This window comes from Pimephales promelas, chromosome 10 (assembly GCF_988280905.1).
Source record: "Pimephales promelas chromosome 10, fPimPro1.hap1.1, whole genome shotgun sequence".
In the NCBI taxonomy this organism is placed as follows: Eukaryota; Metazoa; Chordata; class Actinopteri; order Cypriniformes; family Leuciscidae; genus Pimephales; species Pimephales promelas.
Genome location: NC_142778.1, coordinates 3,699,609 through 3,720,000, shown reverse-complemented (window position 1 = coordinate 3,720,000; position 20,392 = coordinate 3,699,609). Strand labels below are relative to the sequence as shown.

Genomic DNA, 20,392 nt, shown 5'->3' with positions numbered 1-20,392 from the left:
GAGAGTTTGTGAAAAGTCAATCTTTTAATTTAAATACAATTTAAGCTGTAACATAAAAGCCGATTAAACTAGAGGTCTTACAGAACAGTACTTTGTGCATTTATATATTTAGTCATATATTTTTCAAATGTCATAAAACAAGACTGAAGGTTTGTCAAAACAATGTGAGAAACCGAACCTAGATGGGCCCAAAAAGATCCGGAAGAGTCCAAAATATGTTTGGGGTCACCCGTCGTATACACCAGCTCTTCCATCACTTACATTAAAACAATCGTCATAAAGTATGTCTTTTACATAAACAAAAACAAAACACGTACTTATAAAAAAACCAAAAAAAACAGAGTGGCTCTGTTGTCGTAATATTAAACTAGTCATCGCCTCCAAGGGTTTAAAAGCCAATGGGTTACAATAGAAAATATAGCGATCTGCTTACTCGTAATAAAAATCTATCGTGTGTCTACCCGTAAAGGGTTTAATAGAAGTTTCCAATGTAAAACATTCCCCTTGTCTGTCCGTGTCATCTGACGAAAGCCACAAAAATATGTTATAGCATCATATGATACGACGATATTCAGCTTGTCTATCTTTGGTTTTCTATTCATTCAAAGACTTAGTGGTACATAAAGCAACATAGTATCAAATCTAGAGATTGCACATCTATAACCATTGAAAGGGATAATTCTGGTAACAATCTACACGGAGTAAAAAACATAAAGATATCTATAATACATGCCGTATCAAGAAGCGATTTGAAGGAAGGGCTTTTAGCACTTAGTAATATTCCTGGACTATTTTATGCAGCATATACAACAGCAAACACAAGAGAGGGCCTGAAGTCGGTGCAGTTCTGAAGTCACCTTTGCGAACATGCGTCCCGCTCTACAATCTGCATATCTGTCAGGTGGTTTGTAGCACATTCTGGGAAATCACTGTTCAACTCACCGGATCTGTGAAATGGTGAATAACGCGCGGTTTCGCTTTGCAGGACTGGAAGTTCTTGAATTGACGGGGGCCAACAAATCTAAGAGTCTGAAATAAGTGCTGGAGGGTTTAACACATGGGCATCTCTGAAGAGAAAAGCGGCCGCGTTCTCCTTGGTCCGGGCCGAATGAGGGGAGGAAACGGAGGAGGGCGAGGGGGGTAGATGGAGGAAGAGGATCTGCCCACCGGCAGTCGTCTCTCCAGAGCTGTGGGCCACTCGATCACAGCCGCCATCTTTAGGGCTCGGGATCGCAGCTCCCTCAGAGTGAGCTTTACTTCTGTTGGGGAGACATTCACACACACATGTCATGCACTCAAAAGTTTGGGGATGGTGAAACACAATGTTTTTAAAATATCATGACATTTTATTACGGTTTTCTAATGTCAAATATATTGTTTTTTTTTTTTTTTCCTGTGATGCACACGTGATCCTTCAGAAATCATTATTGTTGTTATCAATACTGAAAATTTGGTATGTTTTTGGTATGTTTTAGCTTTCCTCAAGGGCATCCAAGATGTAGGTGTCTTTCTTTCAAATTTTGATATTTTTAGGTCAAACCGTTCTTGTCTGTCAGTCATATAATGGAGGTCTATGGTCACCACCTCAAAGAGCATGCACAGAGAAGTCCAAATTAAACATGATTTAATGACTCGCAAATGTAAGTACACATTGATGGCCTAAGCGGTTTGTGAGAAAACGAACAGTATTTATATAGTTTTTACCTCTTGTAACCACAGCCACAAAGTGCTCACGGCCTCAGATCACAAGGTTACAAGAGGTAAAAACGATATAAATACTGTTCGTTTTCTCACACAAACCGCTCGTTTCGTGTCTTAGGCGAGTCATTAAATCATGTTTAATCTGGACTTCTCTGTGCATGCTCTTTGAGGTGGTGACCATAGACCTCCATTATATGACTGACAGACGAGAACGGTTTGACCTAAAAATATCTGTGGAAACAAAGACACCTACACAATTAATTTACTTAATTTCAAAAGTGAACTTTAATATTTTTAATATTTTTGTGGAAACCTTTTTTTTTTTTGTGTGTGTGTGGGGGGGGGGGATTCTTTGATGTATAGAAAGTTTACTTCTACATTAATTTGAAAGAGAAACATTTATAAATGTTTCAACTGCCACTTTTGATTTTTTTTATATCTCTCTTTTTTGGAATTAAAGCATTTTTATGCACATTATCTAACCTGCAGCTGGCCATTAGGGGTCTCTTTCCTTCTTCACCTTCACGTCTCCGGCCAGGATGGTGGAGATCTCGCCTTGCATGAAGGCCCAGGGCACGTTGGAGCCCACGAGGGGGCACTTCTCCCCGCTGGGGCAGTACACCTCGCTCCCCGAGCCCTGTCTGCGGATGAAGTCTCGGGTGCAAGGGAAGCAGAACTTGTGCCCGGGCACCGATGGACACTGGACGAAGTGTGTGTCCTCCAGGCGCTCGTGGCAGATGGTACAGCAGAGAGGGGCTCCTCCTACGGTTCCTCCTGAGCCTTCAGCTCCCATAACAGCGCTCTGGTCGGCGAGGGGGACGGTGACGGTCGTGGTCGGCCCTCCCGAGCTACTGCCGGCCGACGGTTCCCCGTTGCGCGACGCTAGCCGCCGCTGACCGCCAGCGGGTGAAGGACTGGTGCTGTTCTGCCGGCCTGCGTTCGCAGAGTGGCTTCCGCTGCTGCCCGGGGCATCTTTCGGGACGGCAGTGCCAACGTTGTCAGCCACGCTCATGAGAGCAGTGATGGGCGATGGGTCGCTACTGTGGGTCTCTGGAGGCTGCCCTGAGCTGGCTAGCGACGTAGCGGGCATGTGGCCGGGAATGCCAGGGTACACGAGGGACCAGTGCTGGCGGATCTCCTCCGAGATCATCCTCTCGGCGGCTTCCGGCTCGGGCGAGGCTTTGCGTCGGCGTACTCGCGGCTGCGTGGGACGGCCGATGTGGCAGAGCGCGGTGGGCAACATGGAGCAGCTGGCGTCCAGGTACGACTGCGGGAGGGCGTCCGGGGCTGGCGCGTCTTTGAACGCTCGCACCGCGTCGCTGAGAAGCTCTGAGAGGAGACGCCAGTCGCCGGTGCCATGCCTTTTCTCATACTCCACGTACTTGTAGCCCGAGTTAATGACCTTGCCAGTGTCTTTCTGGGAGTCGTGAAACATCTGTTTGACTAGCGCTAACACGCTGGAGAACACGTTACCTGAGCCGCACGGGTACTCGACGAAAACCTTCAGCTCAAACTCAACCATCAGCTTGGCGTCGAAGGCGAACACCCTCCCCACCAGGCCGTGGTCCTTCTTAAAGCGGACGTTAAACGGGGTGCAGCTAGAGAGGGTGTGCAGGGCGTCGCGCATGTGTTTGGGGCGCCCCGGCCACTCGTCCGTGCGGTTCCTCACGCTTTCGGAGAGCTCGCTGAGGGCTTCAGCGTTCCTCTGCTTCTCCTTAAGCTCCCTTTCAAACTCAGGGCTCATGAAGGATGCCACACCCACGTTCATGCCCATGCCCAGTGCCTGTCTTTTACTGATCTCGTTCAACATGGGAGCAGAAATGGTCAAGGGGGCGCCACCGGTTCGGGCATTCAGACCAGGCATGGCGGTCAGCAGACCGTGAGGGGCTCCGACAAGCCCCTGCGCCATTAAACTGGGTGGCACAGCCCCCACCAAAGGCCTCCTGGCAGTGGGACTCTGCCTACTAACCTCAGGCGGACCACCGTCCTCCAGTCTAGGCAGTCCGTTGGGCAGCCTGCCGGACACATATTCTCCCCTTCCCCGATCATATCGCTCGGAGGGCGGTCTACCGGACTCCATAGGACCCTCCTTGCCAGCGGGACCGTGTTTACCGGCGGGCTGCGGACCCGGAGATCTGCCGTCCTGCATCACGTGTGTTCGCTTGAGCTGCCGCGCCGTGTCGATGAGCAACTCGATTCTGTCCGCGCCCTCGTAGTTCACACAGCCTCTGCACACGGCCTCGCTGAAGTCCCAAATCATGGCCCAGGGCATCTTTGGCAGGTCGCAAAGGTAGCACCATTGCCGCCTGGAAGATGCCTGCGAGGAAGAGGACATATTTGATAGGCCCTCGCGATCTTGCGTTCTCAAATCCACCCTGAATCCTTCTCACAGTCAGCCTCCGAGCGTCTGCGGTCGACGGTTTCCTCGTTACGGACGACTATATACAACTGCGTCGGATTTTGTGTCATTCAGAATCGAGGTGTTTGATGTTTCTGCCAAGTCGCCTGGGCCGCAGAGTTTCTCCTGGAAGACGTTCCGAAAGTTACGCAACTCTGAGGCGTTGAATTCTGGGAAGTGTAGTTTTGTACTGCTGAAAGCGCGCTTCTCTCGTAGTGCTTTTCCCTGAAGGAACCTATTTATTTTTTGTTTTTTTAAATAATACCCCCTGATATTTATGGAAGAGAGGCATCAGTCATCACATTATATTTTTATTGTTAGGCTCACTTTATATGTAAAACAATTAATTTTATTATATTTATTGCGAAAAATAATTTGTATGTATTTATTCTATCATTATATTATTTTTTTAAAAAATATTTAGAATATATTTTATATATTTTTTTATTCATTAGATTTATCTCGAACTACAATGACATATGGAAACATCATTGGCATGAGCATGGTTTAGTCAAATAAAACTAAACCACTCTAGCAATATGGATAAATGTGAATAATTACAATACGTTCTTGCAAAAAGGTTATTCGACTCTAATTCCCAGTCTACAAATGGTTAACGTCACGTCCGCTATTCCTAATGACGTGTTTCAAAAACTTCCGGTGTTATATTACAGAAATGACGTTCCATGTATCAGCGTCGATCTTTTGTTGTTTACTGTTTTAACTAGTTGATTCTGTTTATAAGATGATATATAAACGTTTGATTTCTAAAACATAACGCTGCCATGTTCGAAACGCCTTTTATTTAGCATGAAAGTCGTGTAAACAAGTTTATTTTATTTTTATTTTTAGAGTTTGGTTAATATTTGCTGCGGGAAAACTGCATCAATTCTCTTTAAATTATTAACAGGAAATAACTGAACAGTCTATATGCAAATATACTGGTTGAATAAATAATTATTCATATTATACAGTACACAATAATATACTCTCCAGGATAACAACAACATTAAACGAATGGCAAAAAATACAGTGGGCTTGTGAAAAACAAAAACAAACAAACAAAAAAACAATTTTGCTTTCTTTTTGTGAGTGATGTTATAGTTTTGAATGTTCATTGTTATTTTGCGTTGTCTGTGGATCAAGATCCATATATTTCTCCTCCAGAATGGCAGAAGGCGGCCGGCTTGTGTTTGTTTCTGTTGCAGATTTACAGTAATGCTTACAGACTGTGTACAAGCCTTGCACGAGAAAGAGCACAGAGATGATGCTGTAGTAACCTCCATATACAAGAAACTGTAAAAAGAAAGGCCAAAATGCAGGTTTATACAAACATTCGAACCATGCATGGTTATTCTTTACCTCTCATGAAAATATTTTAACCCTATAAATCCTACTGTTTTCATATTTTATACATTTATTTCTATGGCCTCTGAATGATCAGCTTTGCTTAAAAACCTGTTGCACACAATCTACTACATGCCTTCTGTCATCTGATTGATAGTTTACAGTTTTCAAGCAAGTAAAAGGTTGTGGGTCAATTTATAGGTCTACTGATTTTTATAAAGTAAACGATTGATTACAGGACTGTAGAAACCTAAGTAAACCTGATCAGGCATACAGCATTTTATTTTATTTTTTTATTATAGAAAATCATGTTAAAATGTGAGTATGAAATATAAAACATCAGGCTATTATTTATATATATATATATATATATATATATATTATGTCTAGGTTCAATAAACTTTTTGTTTTCGAGGGGAAATAAATCTGACTATTATTTTAGGCGTTACAGGGTTGAATTTCACTATAAGTATAGTGAGAGCTTACCTGTGTTGTGATGTCCAGTCCCAGGGCTGAATTGTCCACCACAACAGCAGTCAGTATAGTTTGAAGTGTAAGAGCAACAAAAGTGTTAATGCCAAAAGTTAAAGCATAACATTCCATAGAGAGGTTAAGTGCGATCTGAAACCTTCCAGCAAAAAGGGGGAAAAGAGAAGAACGTACAAGTCAGTCAAGGAGAAAACAAACCAACTTTAGTTCACCTGCTGCCTTAAATTTAGATTTTTTTTAAGTACAATCAAAGCAATTTCAACGTATAACAAATTATATTTGCTTAACTGATGTTAACATGAGTTAAAGTATAATGTAAAAACACGTTTTCAAGATATGTGTGTTGATTATGTATTATATATTTTTAAATTAGTGTAATTATATATATATAAATATATATTAAACTAATTAAAAATATATAATATAATTAAGATATATATATATATATACATTCATTCATTTAGCTGACACTTTTATCTAATGCGACTTACAATTGCTATGTCAGAGGTCACACACCTCTGGAGCAAAATAGAAGTTAAGTGTCTTGCTCAGGGACACATTGGTGTCTCACAGTGGATTTGAACCTGGGTCTCTCACACCAAAGGCATGTGTCTTATCCACTGCGCCATCACCACCCCATATATATATATATATATATACAATTATTGTGTAATGACTAACTTACATTGTGATTGTGATGAGGAACATGTATGACGCTTTGAAGACAGCGTAGCCTGTGTAACACAGCCAGATATTGTCAGTGAAGGCCATGAGAAACACACACCCTGCTCCGATGGCAGAGAACCCCCCCAGAGAGAGCTCGCCCCACACCCCCCACTGGACTCTGATATAACCCACGGAGAACGCTGCAGCTGCACCTGAAAGCAACAGTCACAACATCACACACAATAATGCCAAATCTGGGAACAAAGAAGATGCATATTCGGAAGACAACAATTAAATCTGAGAAATGCATTTAGACTCATTTTTATTCTCTATGGTACTCAGTACTATTCTGTTGCCTTTGTTTGAATGTTCTTGTCAAGACACCAAACCTGAGAGACATTCTTTTCTGCTGCAATTAAAGTGACTAAAACCCCATACTGTTGTAATTGCTTAAATTATCTTCCCAACACAAACCGACTGCTGAATTCCTATGCACTGTGCATAACAATTAAGCGTTAGAAGGCTTCTGCTCAACGCATATGATGATTCAATGTATGGTTTGTGGATTTTGGTTTGGTTTCCCAATAGTTCACGCATATGAGGGAACGGCAGGGGGTTCATGAGTTGATGAAAAGCTAATATTTCTATCGAATGTAAAAAATAATATATACAGTATAAATGTAGCTGCAGAATGAATTGAAGTAAAACTAATATTTTAGCATAGCGCGATTATTAAATCAAGGGCAGCTGTTTTTTTTATAACATAATTTTAAAATTACAGTTAAAAAAAATTAAAATAATAATCTGTGCAGACTTATGCGAAGAAAAGAAAGAAATACGCACCCCACTAAAAGTGGTAAGATATTTTAAATCTTATTGCAAATATGTCAATACATTTTTGAAATATTAAATTAAAATCTAAAACTTTGGGAACCTCTGGATATATTCTGCTATGATTCACTTTAATGATAATGGCTTGCTTTATTACATTTGATAGTGTTTATGGTAAATACAATCTTTGAGTTCAGAGTCTAATCAAATGGCTCACCTACAAGTGTGCAGACGGCCTCCACTCCCCCATTATACACAGATGCAGTGCTGGAGGGCTCGATGTGGTCCCACATCAGCTGGACGTAGTTGAAGACCTGTCCATATCCAGCTGTGGCCAGAGCCCACCAGAGGGACCACTGCACCACACTTCTGGACGAGTAGGTTTCTCTGAAACTCTCCCACATTTGTTTTCCGGACGTTTTAATAATGTTTCCCCAAGCACAGCATCTTCCTGTAGCCTCCTTTGCTATGTCTGTCCCTCCAACCTCGTTCAGATCCACCTTCTTCTTAAAAAACACTCCATTTTGAGGCATTGGCAGGACCAAAGAAACACAGAAAGCCACTGCCATTAGACCTAGAGTTATCGTGTTTACATGGAAGTAGCTTGTGCCAGCTAACGATATTAACAGCTGGCCTAATGTGGCTCCAAAGGTATAGCCAGTCAGCATGGCGCTGCGAACGTACCCCGTGGCGCGTTGGTAGCGTTCAGGAGGTATGACGCTGTAGATATATGAAAAATAGGCCACTTCGGTGGAGGTGACCATTGCAAAGTTGAACTGTAGGTAGGTTAGAGCGGACAAGCTGTTAGCAAAACACAGAATTATATAATTTATGACAAGAAAAAGGCCTTGAACTACAATTAAAGGTTTGTATCTAAGCAAATCTGTCAGTAGGAAGACTGGGCAGAGCACTGCCAGATATGAGTATGTCCAGATAGGAAACAGGTAGTTTGTTACCTAGATGAGAGGAAAGAAGATAGTGTTAAATTGCATAACAGACATTATTAAGCTAAAACTGATTAAGAGGCTTAGTCATAAATGGATTAATCATATTATGAACTGTTTTAGCTTAATTTTAAGCTGCTGATATTTTATATAGATGATTATTGTGATTATTATGCCATATCTGAAAATGGTTTGGGCAAGGAAATCTGTTTTTAAGAGCTCCTATACATCAGCCTTACAAAATCCAATCAATACAGTCATCCTTCATCGTTTCTATTGTAGTGAGAGTGTTTGCAAATCTACTAAATTGGAAATTGTGCTGTGTGCCTTTTCTGTTAAGTTTACTGACCCTCAACCCTATAGCACAATGTAATGCGTAAATTGAAATGTGAGAATGAAACGACTGATAAATCAGTGTGGAAAATTCCTTCATATTAATTAACACAATATTGTGTTAAGCCCCTACTTTACAGTCTATATTGTGATATCTGAGCCCTTAAACAATCTCTAAGCTAATATATAAATGTAAACAAATCAATCCTCACCACTTCCTCTGAGATGTTTTTGGGTCCCACTAAGTAAGGTGTAAGGAAGGGCTCTGCGGGTCTGCAGTTGGCAAAGAAACCATAAAGAGAGAGTAAAACAGTGGGGAAGACCCAGTCTGACCTCTTCATTTTCCTCCAGAAATTCATTCTTATCTCCCTGTATATTCACTGCCACAAGATTATGTCTCTCCTTTTAGGTCTAGGAACTGTTGGTTTGTGTTTTTGCTGTGTAAAGTAAGCCAAGTCCAGTCCCTGAATCCCATGTAAAGATCCTGTGCATTGCTGGTAACCGAACATATTTATGATGAGACTTTGATCTGTGCTTCTACGCCCTAATTGTTGGTGTGCGAACATGAGTGTGTGTGTGTGTGTGTTGACAAAAAAAAAGCGTTGATAACTTCACATTGTAATCATTGAATCAATATTAATGATTTATCATTGTTATTTAACCCAAAACAAGTCGATGTTCATTTAGGCTAGTCTACATCACAGAAAAAAACATGTTTCAAATAAATAGTAATACAATAAAAACAACAGGTAGGCTGTATGACCAGGTTTCGTAGTTTGGTAAGATTCAGGAATCGATTATGCAATTGAGTCATCTGCAGTGTGTCAATTTATGTAGGCTAATTTGGAGTTGGAAAACGTAAAATTATAAGATTTTTTTTCAACCCAAATTACATTTTATGAGTAAATATAATTATTTTATGTGGTGTTTATATCGAATAAATTCGTACAATGTAATTTGCACGGAAACCGACCTTGAGCATGCGCAGTACGCACCACATGTGTCTCGTCGTCACCATAGTAACGGTGTACAGTCTTCAGTGTCGCGATGAGACTGAAACGGCTACACATACGATACTACCCACCAGGTAATATACACGTTTAAAGTTTTACATTGCATACTATTCCCGTCATACCGTTTTGTTGAGTACCTGAAAAGCTCGTATTTACAAAAGAAAGCTTGTTTTGTTGCTGTGCAGGAATATTCCTGGACTATGAGAAAGGGGGGGAGCTAAGGACGAAATCCATCGATCTGTTAAACTTGACACCAGAGTAAGTATGATGATTATCAAACAATACTAAAAAATACAACTGTTCATTGTTATTTTATGTTTGCTCTGGTGAGTTAAATAATAATGATAGATAAGCCTACAAGTTTTTTGTTTTTGTTGAAATTAACATTATCTACGATTAATAAAGACACTTTAGAATTACCAATGTAAGTTACTAGTGTAGTGAAAAATTGGAACCTACCACTGTTTATGTTTACTAATGTTAACAAAGATGTTTAAATAGTCTAACAAACTAACATTAACATGACCTTATTGAAAGTGTTACCTGTATAACTGACTTTATGTGCTGAAGAAGTGTGTATTTTCCTCCTGTAGGACTGATGTGAATGAGCTGCTGTCAGACATCCGAGCCGCAGAGCCTCTCATCACCTCATCCTGTGTTGAGCAGGTGAAGGTCCTGATCTGCAAACTACAGGAGAAAGTCGGCCAAAAGGATGAACGCAAGTTCTACCTTTTCAGGGTACTAATAAATACTGACCTCAATGCTCAAACATATTTAGGCCATGCATACTCCATCTACTTTAGATATTGTTGTGATACCTGGCCCAGCTCCAGCTTTGAGGTGTTCCTGGTGATTATTGATTAAATATTGTTTTGCTAAATTTTACTATTTTATTTTTATGACAAAAGGGGCAAGTTTGAAAGGGACTATTAATAACTAGGGGTGTAACGATTCCCTCATGTCACGATTCGATACATTTCATGATACGATATTATTGCGATACTCCCAAAAAAAAGAGATAAAAGGTTAACAAAAAATGTGCTATTGATTAAAATTACATTGTGGGTGTAAATGAATAGGGTTGGACTTATGGAAACCCAATACAGGACAATAGAGAGACGAGAATAACAATATTTATGATTCTATAGTCTTATTTTAGACGAATATTGTTGCTCTCTTTCACTGACTAGAAATATTTAAAATAATTTAGGCTCCTTTTTACTGATAACATCAGATATTTGGCATTATTAGAACCCCCAAATATCCCCCTCATTGCATTATTATACATTATATTCAACATTATATATGTAGTACTCTAAAAATCGAAGAAATCTTGGGTGAATTAAACACAATACATATTGTCACTATCCACGATGCATATATTGTTACACCCCTATTAATAACACTGCTATTACTTTATTGGTTGCACTTTATTTTAGTGTAATTATAAATTTAAGTTCTGAGTAGAATGAATTAACTACATGTAGGGTTAGGGAATTGGATTAGTGTCAGTTGCATGTAATCATGCCTAATTTATAGTTATTACCAAGGATAAAGTGTTATCCTATTTTTAGAAGCACAAATTATAAATTGTGTGCTCATGTTTAGCTTCCTGCTGGTTTTAGAAAATTTGATGATTAAACAATTAATTAAACGGATAGTTCTGTCAGTAATTACTCTCCCTCATGTCATTCCAAACCCGTAAGACTTTCGTTTATCTTCAGAACACAAATGAAGATATTTTTTGATGAAATCTGAGGCTTGTATTTACACATAAATATTCTAAATAAACATATAAACCTCTGATCAATGTTTATGTGAATCAAAGCCTAAAATAAATCTGTTCGTCGTATAAAGCGATCGAGTCTCTTCAGAAAATTTGGAGTAAACTGCTCAATTCATATGGACTAGTTTTATGATCTCTTTATGAGCTTTTTGAAGCGTCAGAAAGATTTTGAAGGAACAGAAAGCTCTTAGATTTCATCAAAATGATCTTCGAAGATGAACAAAAGTCTTACTGGTTTGGAACGACACAAGGGTGAGTAATTAATGACAGGATTTTCATTTTTGGGTGAACGATCACTTTAATCTTCAAAATTAAATGTCATAAATGTCAACTATTACTGTTATCAATTTATGGAATATTAAGTTATTTCATATCAGTTGGGGAATACAACGGTTAAAGAACATAAATTAAAAACATTTATTATTTATACATTTATTACATTTTGTGTGCCGAATGTAATGAAAGAAACGGAACAAACTCTGTATTATAATTTAGCTGATTTTTCATTCAATTTCATTCCAGTAATTTAAAGCGCTATCCTGCTTGTTATCTGATAGTATGAAAAAAAGGATCAGGATGAAATGATCAGGTTGTTAACAGTTTCCCACCTTGTTTATCTGAATTCATGATTTGAACATCGCACCAAATTTTGTATTCGGTTATTATTTGGGCCTTTTCCATACCACCTCATACCTCATGCTTATTTGAATGATGATCTGAAGACATTTGCTCTGATCAAGACCTCTCATATCGATATTACCCACAAGATGGCAGCAGAGGGAAAACTTCTGTTTTTGTAGATCAAAGGCATAGTAATTATGTTTGGAAATTTCACCGTCAAGCTTATATATCTGAAATGAATTAATGTGGTTAAGTGCTCCCCCCCCCCCAAGCATTCGTCTCCTCTGTTTTTGTCCACAGGCACTTCAGGCTCACATTTTGCCCCTGACGAATGTAGCCTTCAATAAATCAGGATCGAGGTGAGTTTATCAGCTGTGCTCACATGCCTGCTCCCCCTCTCATTCTGCCTCTCTCCCTCACTTTCCGTCTGTTTGCAGTTTTATAACCGGAAGCTATGACAGAACTTGTAAAATATGGGACACCTCATCCGGAGAGGAGCTGCACACTTTGGAGGGTCACAGGAACGTTGTGTATGCCATCGCCTTCAACAACCCTTATGGGTAACTAACAGCACCGCTGTGTCGCATTTGATCATGGCTTACTCTTAATCTCTGTGAAGTCGAGAATAGCCCTCTCAGTGTCTTTCTGCAGGGTTAGGGCACTGCAGGGTAACTGGTGTTGTTTTTACGATGGGACCATTTGTCAGCTTGAGTCATAACAGGAGCCCTTTTCCTTTTTTCTCTCTTGCTCTCTGTCCCCTTTCTCACTCGCTCTCTCTTTTCTCTCTCTCTCAGAGACAGGGTTGCCACAGGCTCCTTTGACAAGACCTGCAAACTGTGGAGTGCTGAAACGGGGAAGTGTTTCTACACATTTAGAGGGCACACCGCAGAAATCGTACGTCTGCATTTTCACTTCCCTCTAAAACCCAGCATCGCTGTTTTCCTGCATTTACACTAGTCTCAGCAGTTTGAAGAACACTTCACCCAAAAATGATCATTCTGTCCTCATTTACTCACCCTCATGTTGTTCCAAACCTGTATGACTTTCTTTCTTCCAGAGATATTTTACCGTCAATATAGGATCATCAATTTTACATCAATAGGAATAATAGCGTACAAGTTATATCAGGTATTTTTATGTTGCTATTATGTTTTTTTTTTTTTTTTGCACAATATTGGCAATTCACTTTTGCTGATAATTTACTCACCCCCATGTCATCCAAGATGTCCATGTCTTTCTTTCTTTAGTCAAAAAGAAATTCAGGTTTTTGATGAAAACATTCAAGGATTTTCTCCATATAATGGATTCAATGGGAACCAAACGGGAGTTTCAGTGCAGCTTCAAAGGGCTTTAAACGACACCAGATGATGAATAAGGGTCTTATCGAGCGAAACGATCGGTCATTTAAAAAAATAAATAAAAATTTGTACGTTTTATAAACAGTGAACTACTCCTTTAAATTCCATTGTATATTTTGTCCATAAAGTGGAAGTCAGTGGGAACCAAAATTGTTTGGTGACCCACATTGTTAAAAAAAAGTCCATAGAAGAAAGAAAGTGGAATGACATAAGAGTGAGTAAATTTTTTTTTTTTTTTGGGAGGGGACACCTAACACCACAACTTTAGGGGGCCTAAACTGGGTTTCATAAAAGACAACAGTGCAAATGGAAAGTTATGAGACTAAAGTGGACCAAAATAAGATCCAATACAATTTCAAGGTCAAATGCAAAGAGCATGTTTATTTTATATATTTTAACTGAAGAAATTAAAATGGCTGGTGAAATTAGGCCATATATGGTGATCACCAATTTAAATATGTTGAACAAACTGTGGCGAGGGGTTTGTATAATGCTTATATGTTCGATAAATCAGAAATACGTTCTCTAATGTTCTGTGTGTGTCAACTGCTAGGTGTGCCTGGCCTTTAACCCACAGAGTACCCTGGTTGCTACGGGCAGCATGGACACCATGGCTAAATTATGGGATGTTGAGAGCGGGAAAGAGGTGTCCACATTGGCTGTATGTATTATCCTCTTGTTTTTCTGTCTCCACCTTCATCATTTCCCCCTCATCTGCTATTTAATTCGCAGTGATCTCCAGTGATCAGTGAAAACTCAATTAATTTCTCATGAAATCTTACATTACGGGCATTTGTGGGATTCTTCAAGCATTCCACATTGTTTAGTCGCACCGCAGCGTAACGTGCACACGACGTGCTTCGCTCTGAACCGAAGCTGTGTAGAAACGTTTGGATGGAGGGATGAGACGGAGCGTCTTTTCCTCTCCGCAGCACATGGCAGAGCAGTGTGTGTGTGTGTGTGTGCTGCGTAATTACCCCTCTTAACTCTCCAATTATTTCTCTATGAATCTAAATTATGAATAGCTCCCGTGAGTTCTTTCTGATGAATGGGGGAAATTAATATACTATTTCTTTGCTGAAGTGAAAAAGGGTGCCTTTCCTCTCTCGACTTCTCTATTCAACACTTTCTCAGGGTCACTTCGCCGAGATCATCTCTCTCTCCTTCAACACAACGGGCGATCGGTTGGTCACAGGGTCGTTTGACCACACTGCCATTCTGTGGGACGTTCAGTCCGGCAGGTCAGTGTGTACAGTACACCACAGTTAATGTTTAATGTATTAAACTCTTCTCAGACAGCATAATGGCATGTTTTATGTCTGTCTCTCCCAGGAAAGTTCATGTTCTCACAGGTCACCGTGGCGAGATCAGTTGTGTTCAGTTCAACTGGGACTGTTCCCTCATCGCCACGGCCTCTCTGGATAAAACATGCAAGGTTTCTGTTTCTCTTCACTCTAAGTCTGTAAAAGAGCCTCTTAAATTAAGTTTTCATTTTTAATCTTTAACCATATTTAGTTTTTCCCTTTCCAATGTTTGACGGTTGCCTCATAAGCAGCGTGATACCAAGATGTTAAATCAAATGAATTTGTTGTTATTATCTTGTTTTTATATATTTATATAGCAAGGTTTCTTACAATTCTGGACTAAGACGTGAGCCTTTTTGAGTTTTGAAACTATGTTTACACGACCACAACTTTTATTTCAATAGATTTTATTTCATTTTTCTGTCTGTGTAACTCTCTTGCTCTGGGGTGCGTTTCCCGTACAAGGACATAGTTCGTTGCTTCACTAACATAGTATGATGCTTCGTTGGAGAAATCAACTAGCTAGTCACGACTGTTTCCCGAAACTCATTGTCGCAAAGTATCGTTCAACCACGTTGGTTTCGCACGTGGTGTTGGTGGTGGAGTAATAACTACTTTTAATGAAACTGTTTGAGATCCAATTAACGCTAGATTTGTTTTATATAAATTACAGACATGTCATCTGAGGACTACTTCTAATTGTTCTTAGTTATTTTGCTTTATTACCAGACTCAATATTTGGCTCATTCTTACATAGAGCACGTTCGCACATGCGCACTCTTCAAAATCAGTACTTTAAATCTTTTGACAAACTAAAAGACGTAAATTAAATTTGTATGTATTCTAAATAAAAGGCAGCGGTTGTACTGAATGTCAGCTTGCTTATTTTGCTCAAGATAAGGATTTATTACGTCCAAGTGACATGCAATATAGAAACTATGCCTCTAACCACAGGTCGAGAGCTGTCGTTCAAACCACACAACTTTGCGATGCTGTTTGCGAATGTTCGTTGGAAACATCGACTCGTTGAACTATGCTGATAACGACGGAACTTGCGACCATAGTTGGCTAACGATGCTTTCGGGAAACGCACCCCTGTTTAGTTCCTGTCTCTGTGAAGCCTCTCCTGAAAAGCTCAATGTGCTCTGATTGGTCGGCTGGACCTGTGTGTTGTAATTGGTCAACCGCGAGTGTGTTTCGAAAAAATCGTACTCTTAACTGCGAGTTTCAACACAGTCGTATCTAACTCAACCAGGCCTAGCCCATTTATTTAGCATATACCTTGGGCGGGAATTATTTAAATGAAGAATATTGTGAACTGTAGTAGCAAAACTACAATGGAGGTGTTTCAGGGAGTTCAGATTCTCATAACTCTACACCGCAACATTACACGCTTAAGAAAGATGAACATGTAACAAAGCATAACAGGACCCCTTTAAGTAATATCATTGCGATGTCTGCATGTAAAAGTCGGGTGTTAACTATGGGTGGGACACACACTGCACCCTTCACAGTACTCACACTTGATGAGTGAGTGAGCAGGCCAAAGCAATGCCCACTTTCTTATGGAATTCATTCGTTTGTGAGGCTATTTTGGTCATCATGTGGTTTTAGTGTGTTATATAACAGGTTCTGTGTGTGTTTGTGTGTGTAGGTGTGGGGCGCAGACAACGGTCAGTGTTTGGCTACTCTCTTAGGTCATAATGATGAGGTGTTGGATGTGTGTTTTAACTACACTGGTCAATTGATCGCTACGGCCTCTGCTGATGGTGAGACATCTCCACACATCACAACCTGATTCAGTCTCACAAAACTCCCCTAAAATATGTGAAAAAAAAAAAATATATACAGTATATTTCTAAAAGTAATTAAGTTATGAGAACTACTTTTTTCCAGGAATGTGTACATAAAACATCTTGATGGGCCCTTAAAGGGAAAGTTCACTTTGAAATTAATTTTTGGTATGTTTTATCTTACCTCAAGGGCATCCAAGATGTAGGTGTCTTTGTTTCCGCAGTATTTTAAATTTTGATATTTTTAGGTCAAACCGTTCTCGTCTGTCAGTCATATAATGGAGGTCTATGGTCACCACCTCAAAGAGCATGCACAGAGAAGTCCAAATTAAACATGATTTAATGACTCATAAATGTAAGTACACATTGATGGCCTAAGACACGAAAAGAGCGGTTTGTGTGAGAAAACGAACAGTATTAAAAACGATATAAATACTGTTCGTTTTCACATATAAACCGCATAGAGAACTGACACAGACATAATTTGGACTTCTCTGTGCATGCTCTTTGAGGTGGTGACCATAGACCTCCATTATATGACTGACAGACAAGAACGGTTTGACCTAAAAATATCAAAATTGAAAATACTGCGGAAACAAAGACACCTACATCTTGGATGCCCTTGAGGTAAGCTAAAACATATCCAAAATGTATTTCAAAGTGAACTATCCCTTTAACAAGTCTTTATTTTCTTTAGACAAAATATGTGAGGATTGCGGGGTAAGATGTGTCAGCGAGTAAACTGTGGCACCCCATAATTTGTGATGTGACCATAATTGTAATATTATGAATAATTTTTATAGTTTCACTATATTCAATGGCTTATTTTTCTGGCTGTTTATGAAAAAGTCTGTTTATCTGCTTTCTTTGAGAAGTTTCCATGGCTGTGTTATAGACGCTTTGTATATCCTGAAATATAATTAGGAGTATTCATTTTACACTTCTCTTCACCTAGAGGTCACCCGATTGTGTGTAAATTCGAGCGTAACGGATTATTATAGATAATCCGACTTTGTGAGCTGGGCATGTTTTCGTGACTGCTGTGGCGTTTGCGTGCAGGTACATCAAGAGTGTTCAGCGCTGTAACGTTCCAGAGTTTATGTCAATTAGAGGGTCATAATGGAGAGATATCAAAGGTAAGAAATCCCATCATCTCATACTCAATAATCCTCTCTGCTATTCGCATATCTCTTCACTCAGTCTCTTTCTTCATCTGCTAAGGCACTCATCTCCTTCCATTCCTGTTATTTCCTGTCTAGGTCTCTTCCTGTTTATATCCACCTGTTCTGCCCTCTCGCCTTCACCCCAGCATCCGTCTGTCGTCCGTCATCTTCTCAGCATATTCATACGACCGCTTTCTTGATCGGTCTGCTCTTCTTTTCTTCGGCCTATCCCTAAACGATCTCGCCGTAATATCCGTGCTCCTTTCTTTTCCATCCCCCACCCGAGCGTCGTCATCATCACCAGAATGTTTCCATTTCCTGTGTAAAGGTGATAACTCAAGTACGCACATACACGCTCGGTCCTTCAGCGCTATAATAAAACGTCTGTCATATCAACACGGGTCAAATTAAGTTCAGCTGTCTTTCTTTCCGACTGCTTCTCATGTTTTTCTCCTGCACGTTGAAATAGGACGTTCTCACATGCAAAACAAAAAGTAATTGTTTCATGATGGAATATGATAAAGAGGCATTATCATAACAAAAGGAGAGCGAATAATACAGAAATATAATTTGCTGCTGATTTTGTCCCTCTCCGCAGGTGTGTTTTAATCCGCAGGGGAGTCGTGTTTTGACGGCGAGCGTGGATAAGACGGCTCGCGTGTGGTGCGTGAACACAGGAGTGTGTTTGCAGGTGCTGGAGGGACATTCTGATGAGATCTTCTCCTGCGCTTTCAACTATGAGGGAGACACCATCATTACAGGCAATTACACACACCTGCGGAAGACTCATACATGCGCAAAAGTAGTCATACGTCAGTAATTTCAAGCCTTGTTTTCAATCTTTCCACAGGCAGTAAAGACAACACCTGCAGGATCTGGCACTGAGACGGCGGCTGAACGCTGATGTTACAGTATTCTTTCCTTCACCTCTTTGGATTAAGATATTGTGTGTCATCTTGTCTAATATTCTCTAATATTCTAATATTAGAGAATATTTTAATATCTAATATTTTCTGTTACTACGCAGGCCCCTAAAGAGATGTGGTGGTGGAAACATTTTTGGATGGGAGAAAAAACCTGTTGTGAGCTCGGACAACAAACAATTCCCGTTCAATGTCCCGCTAGTAGACAGCTCCGTACGTTATCATCGGAGTGTTTCATAGTGTTTGTACTTGGACTCAAATATAAAGAAATGCGGTCAGTGCTTAACTCAAGGAGTTCAGTTTAGTTGGCAATATATTCACAGATTCGAACTTCACCTATTTCCAATCGAGCTACAACCCAGTTTTCCTGAAAACAAGCTTTATAATATAAATTGACTATCTGCAAAGTCCAAAACCCACATTTTATATTGAATAACGTCACTGTAACACTGTACTGTCACCAAATTCAGTTCACGTATCACTGCTTTCCTACTTGTCATACTACAACATAAAAATGCACAATTTCTATGATTATTTATTATGAAACCAAATCAATAACTTTACACTGTTATTAGAAAGAAATATTCAATAACTTCACACTGTTGTACAAATTCTTAAGCAATTATCATGCAAAAGCTAACAAGTATGTTGGCTGGGTATCAACATCCTTTGTGTAAAGAATAGACCTACTTATTTTGTATGTGCTATTACTTGCCAAATTAAGTGTTGAAGTATGAACAGTAGGAGACCATTGATGTGTAAACTTGTGAATTTGGTGAGGTGACACTATAGTTTGTAATATATGTAAACTGAATTTGGTGAGGTGACACTATAGTTTGTAATATTAAAGTTAATGAGATCCATTTCATTAACTTTCATTAACTCAGCCGAGATCCATTTATATCATAAAGCTGGGTTGTACAGTAGCTCCTTGTCTATGTTGCTATGATTGGAAATAGGTGTCATTTGTATTTTAACATTGAGATCTGTGAATATATTGCCAACTTCTCACTGACCACATTTCTTTATATTTGAGTGCAAGTTCAAACACTTCGAAGCACTACAATGTTAACGTACGGAGCTGTCTGAAACACACCAGCGGGAGATTAAACAGGAAGTGCAACAGGTTTTGCGAGGGAATGCAAAGTTTCTCTGGGAAACACAAAAGTTTTACAAGAGAACACAAAAATCTCAATTTTTTCTCACCACCATGTCCCTTTATGCTATGGACCCCATGCGTGGATATATTGTGGCCACAATTCATTCCTTAGTTTTATTAATTAGTTTCCCTGTTGTATTTTTGTTAACAATTTGTTCCCTCGTTTTACTATACCGTGGCCACTTAGTAATGTGTTCTCTTGTTGTATAGTTCAAATGATCAAATTCTTAATTCGTGGGAGCTAATTCTTATCCGTGGCCATGATATCTAGGAATTTATGTTTGTCTGCATGCGGTCATTCTTTAAAAACAAAACAAAAAATGCTCACACAAATGCTTTATGGAGAATCTTGTGTGTAAGTGCACACTTGTCAACATATTTTTGTTTATATCAAGTCAGTTTTTCAATTTTAAGACTTGCTATGTTACATTGAAATAATTTTCTGGTGTATTTAACCTGGAATATCTTCTCTTTAGCATGCAAGTCTATTTTTGAGTTTGTGTATGTATGGACTTTATTCACAAACGTGTGGCTCTTTTCAAATAAAGACTGTCGACGTCAAA

The 20,392-nt window shown here is 39.6% G+C and overlaps 3 protein-coding genes and 1 long non-coding RNA gene across 4 annotated transcripts in view; 2 read left to right on the top strand and 2 right to left on the bottom strand.

Moving 5' to 3' along the window:
• Positions 1–20,392, top strand: part of LOC148977284 (uncharacterized) — a 155,620-nt gene that overhangs the window by 105,043 nt on the left and 30,185 nt on the right. The gene's annotated exons all lie outside the window — the stretch shown is intronic.
• On the bottom strand, positions 6–4,443 carry irf2bp1 (interferon regulatory factor 2 binding protein 1). The gene is made up of 2 exons (XM_039647351.2): positions 2,185–4,443; positions 6–1,259 (listed from the first exon to the last, which is right to left on the bottom strand). Exon 1 carries the CDS (start codon positions 4,034–4,036, stop codon positions 2,198–2,200), a length of 1,839 nt encoding a protein of 612 aa, XP_039503285.1. The 5' UTR covers positions 4,037–4,443; the 3' UTR covers positions 6–1,259; positions 2,185–2,197.
• slc19a3b (solute carrier family 19 member 3b) lies at positions 5,183–10,046 on the bottom strand. Its single transcript, XM_039647352.2, has 5 exons — positions 8,922–10,046; positions 7,650–8,388; positions 6,621–6,813; positions 5,933–6,074; positions 5,183–5,395 (listed from the first exon to the last, which is right to left on the bottom strand). The coding sequence occupies exons 1-5, from the start codon at positions 9,066–9,068 to the stop codon at positions 5,198–5,200; spliced, it is 1,419 nt and encodes a 472-aa protein (XP_039503286.2). The 5' UTR covers positions 9,069–10,046; the 3' UTR covers positions 5,183–5,197.
• Positions 9,716–20,392, top strand: daw1 (dynein assembly factor with WD repeats 1). Its single transcript, XM_039647354.2, has 13 exons — positions 9,716–9,796; positions 9,908–9,980; positions 10,316–10,460; positions 12,430–12,488; positions 12,567–12,689; positions 12,924–13,023; positions 14,041–14,148; positions 14,622–14,728; positions 14,820–14,922; positions 16,446–16,560; positions 17,644–17,720; positions 18,346–18,508; positions 18,598–20,392. Exons 1-13 carry the CDS (start codon positions 9,757–9,759, stop codon positions 18,630–18,632), a joined length of 1,248 nt encoding a protein of 415 aa, XP_039503288.2. The 5' UTR covers positions 9,716–9,756; the 3' UTR covers positions 18,633–20,392.

Excerpts from the sequence above, each read along its gene's own strand:
- slc19a3b (XM_039647352.2), bottom strand. The coding sequence starts at position 9,068 with ATGAATTTCTGGAGGAAAATGAAGAGGTCAGACTGGGTCTTCCCCACT. Across the intron at positions 8,389-8,921 it reads AAAACATCTCAGAGGAAGTG|GTAACAAACTACCTGTTTCC; the intron begins GTGAGGATTGAT and ends CCTCTCATCTAG. Across the intron at positions 6,075-6,620 it reads TTCCTCATCACAATCACAAT|GTTTCAGATCGCACTTAACC; the intron begins GTAAGTTAGTCA and ends TTTTGCTGGAAG.
- daw1 (XM_039647354.2), top strand. The coding sequence starts at position 9,757 with ATGAGACTGAAACGGCTACACATACGATACTACCCACCAG. Across the intron at positions 9,797-9,907 it reads CATACGATACTACCCACCAG|GAATATTCCTGGACTATGAG; the intron begins GTAATATACACG and ends GTTGCTGTGCAG. Across the intron at positions 12,489-12,566 it reads TTCAATAAATCAGGATCGAG|TTTTATAACCGGAAGCTATG; the intron begins GTGAGTTTATCA and ends GTCTGTTTGCAG.
- irf2bp1 (XM_039647351.2), bottom strand. The coding sequence starts at position 4,036 with ATGTCCTCTTCCTCGCAGGCATCTTCCAGGCGGCAATGGTGCTACCTT.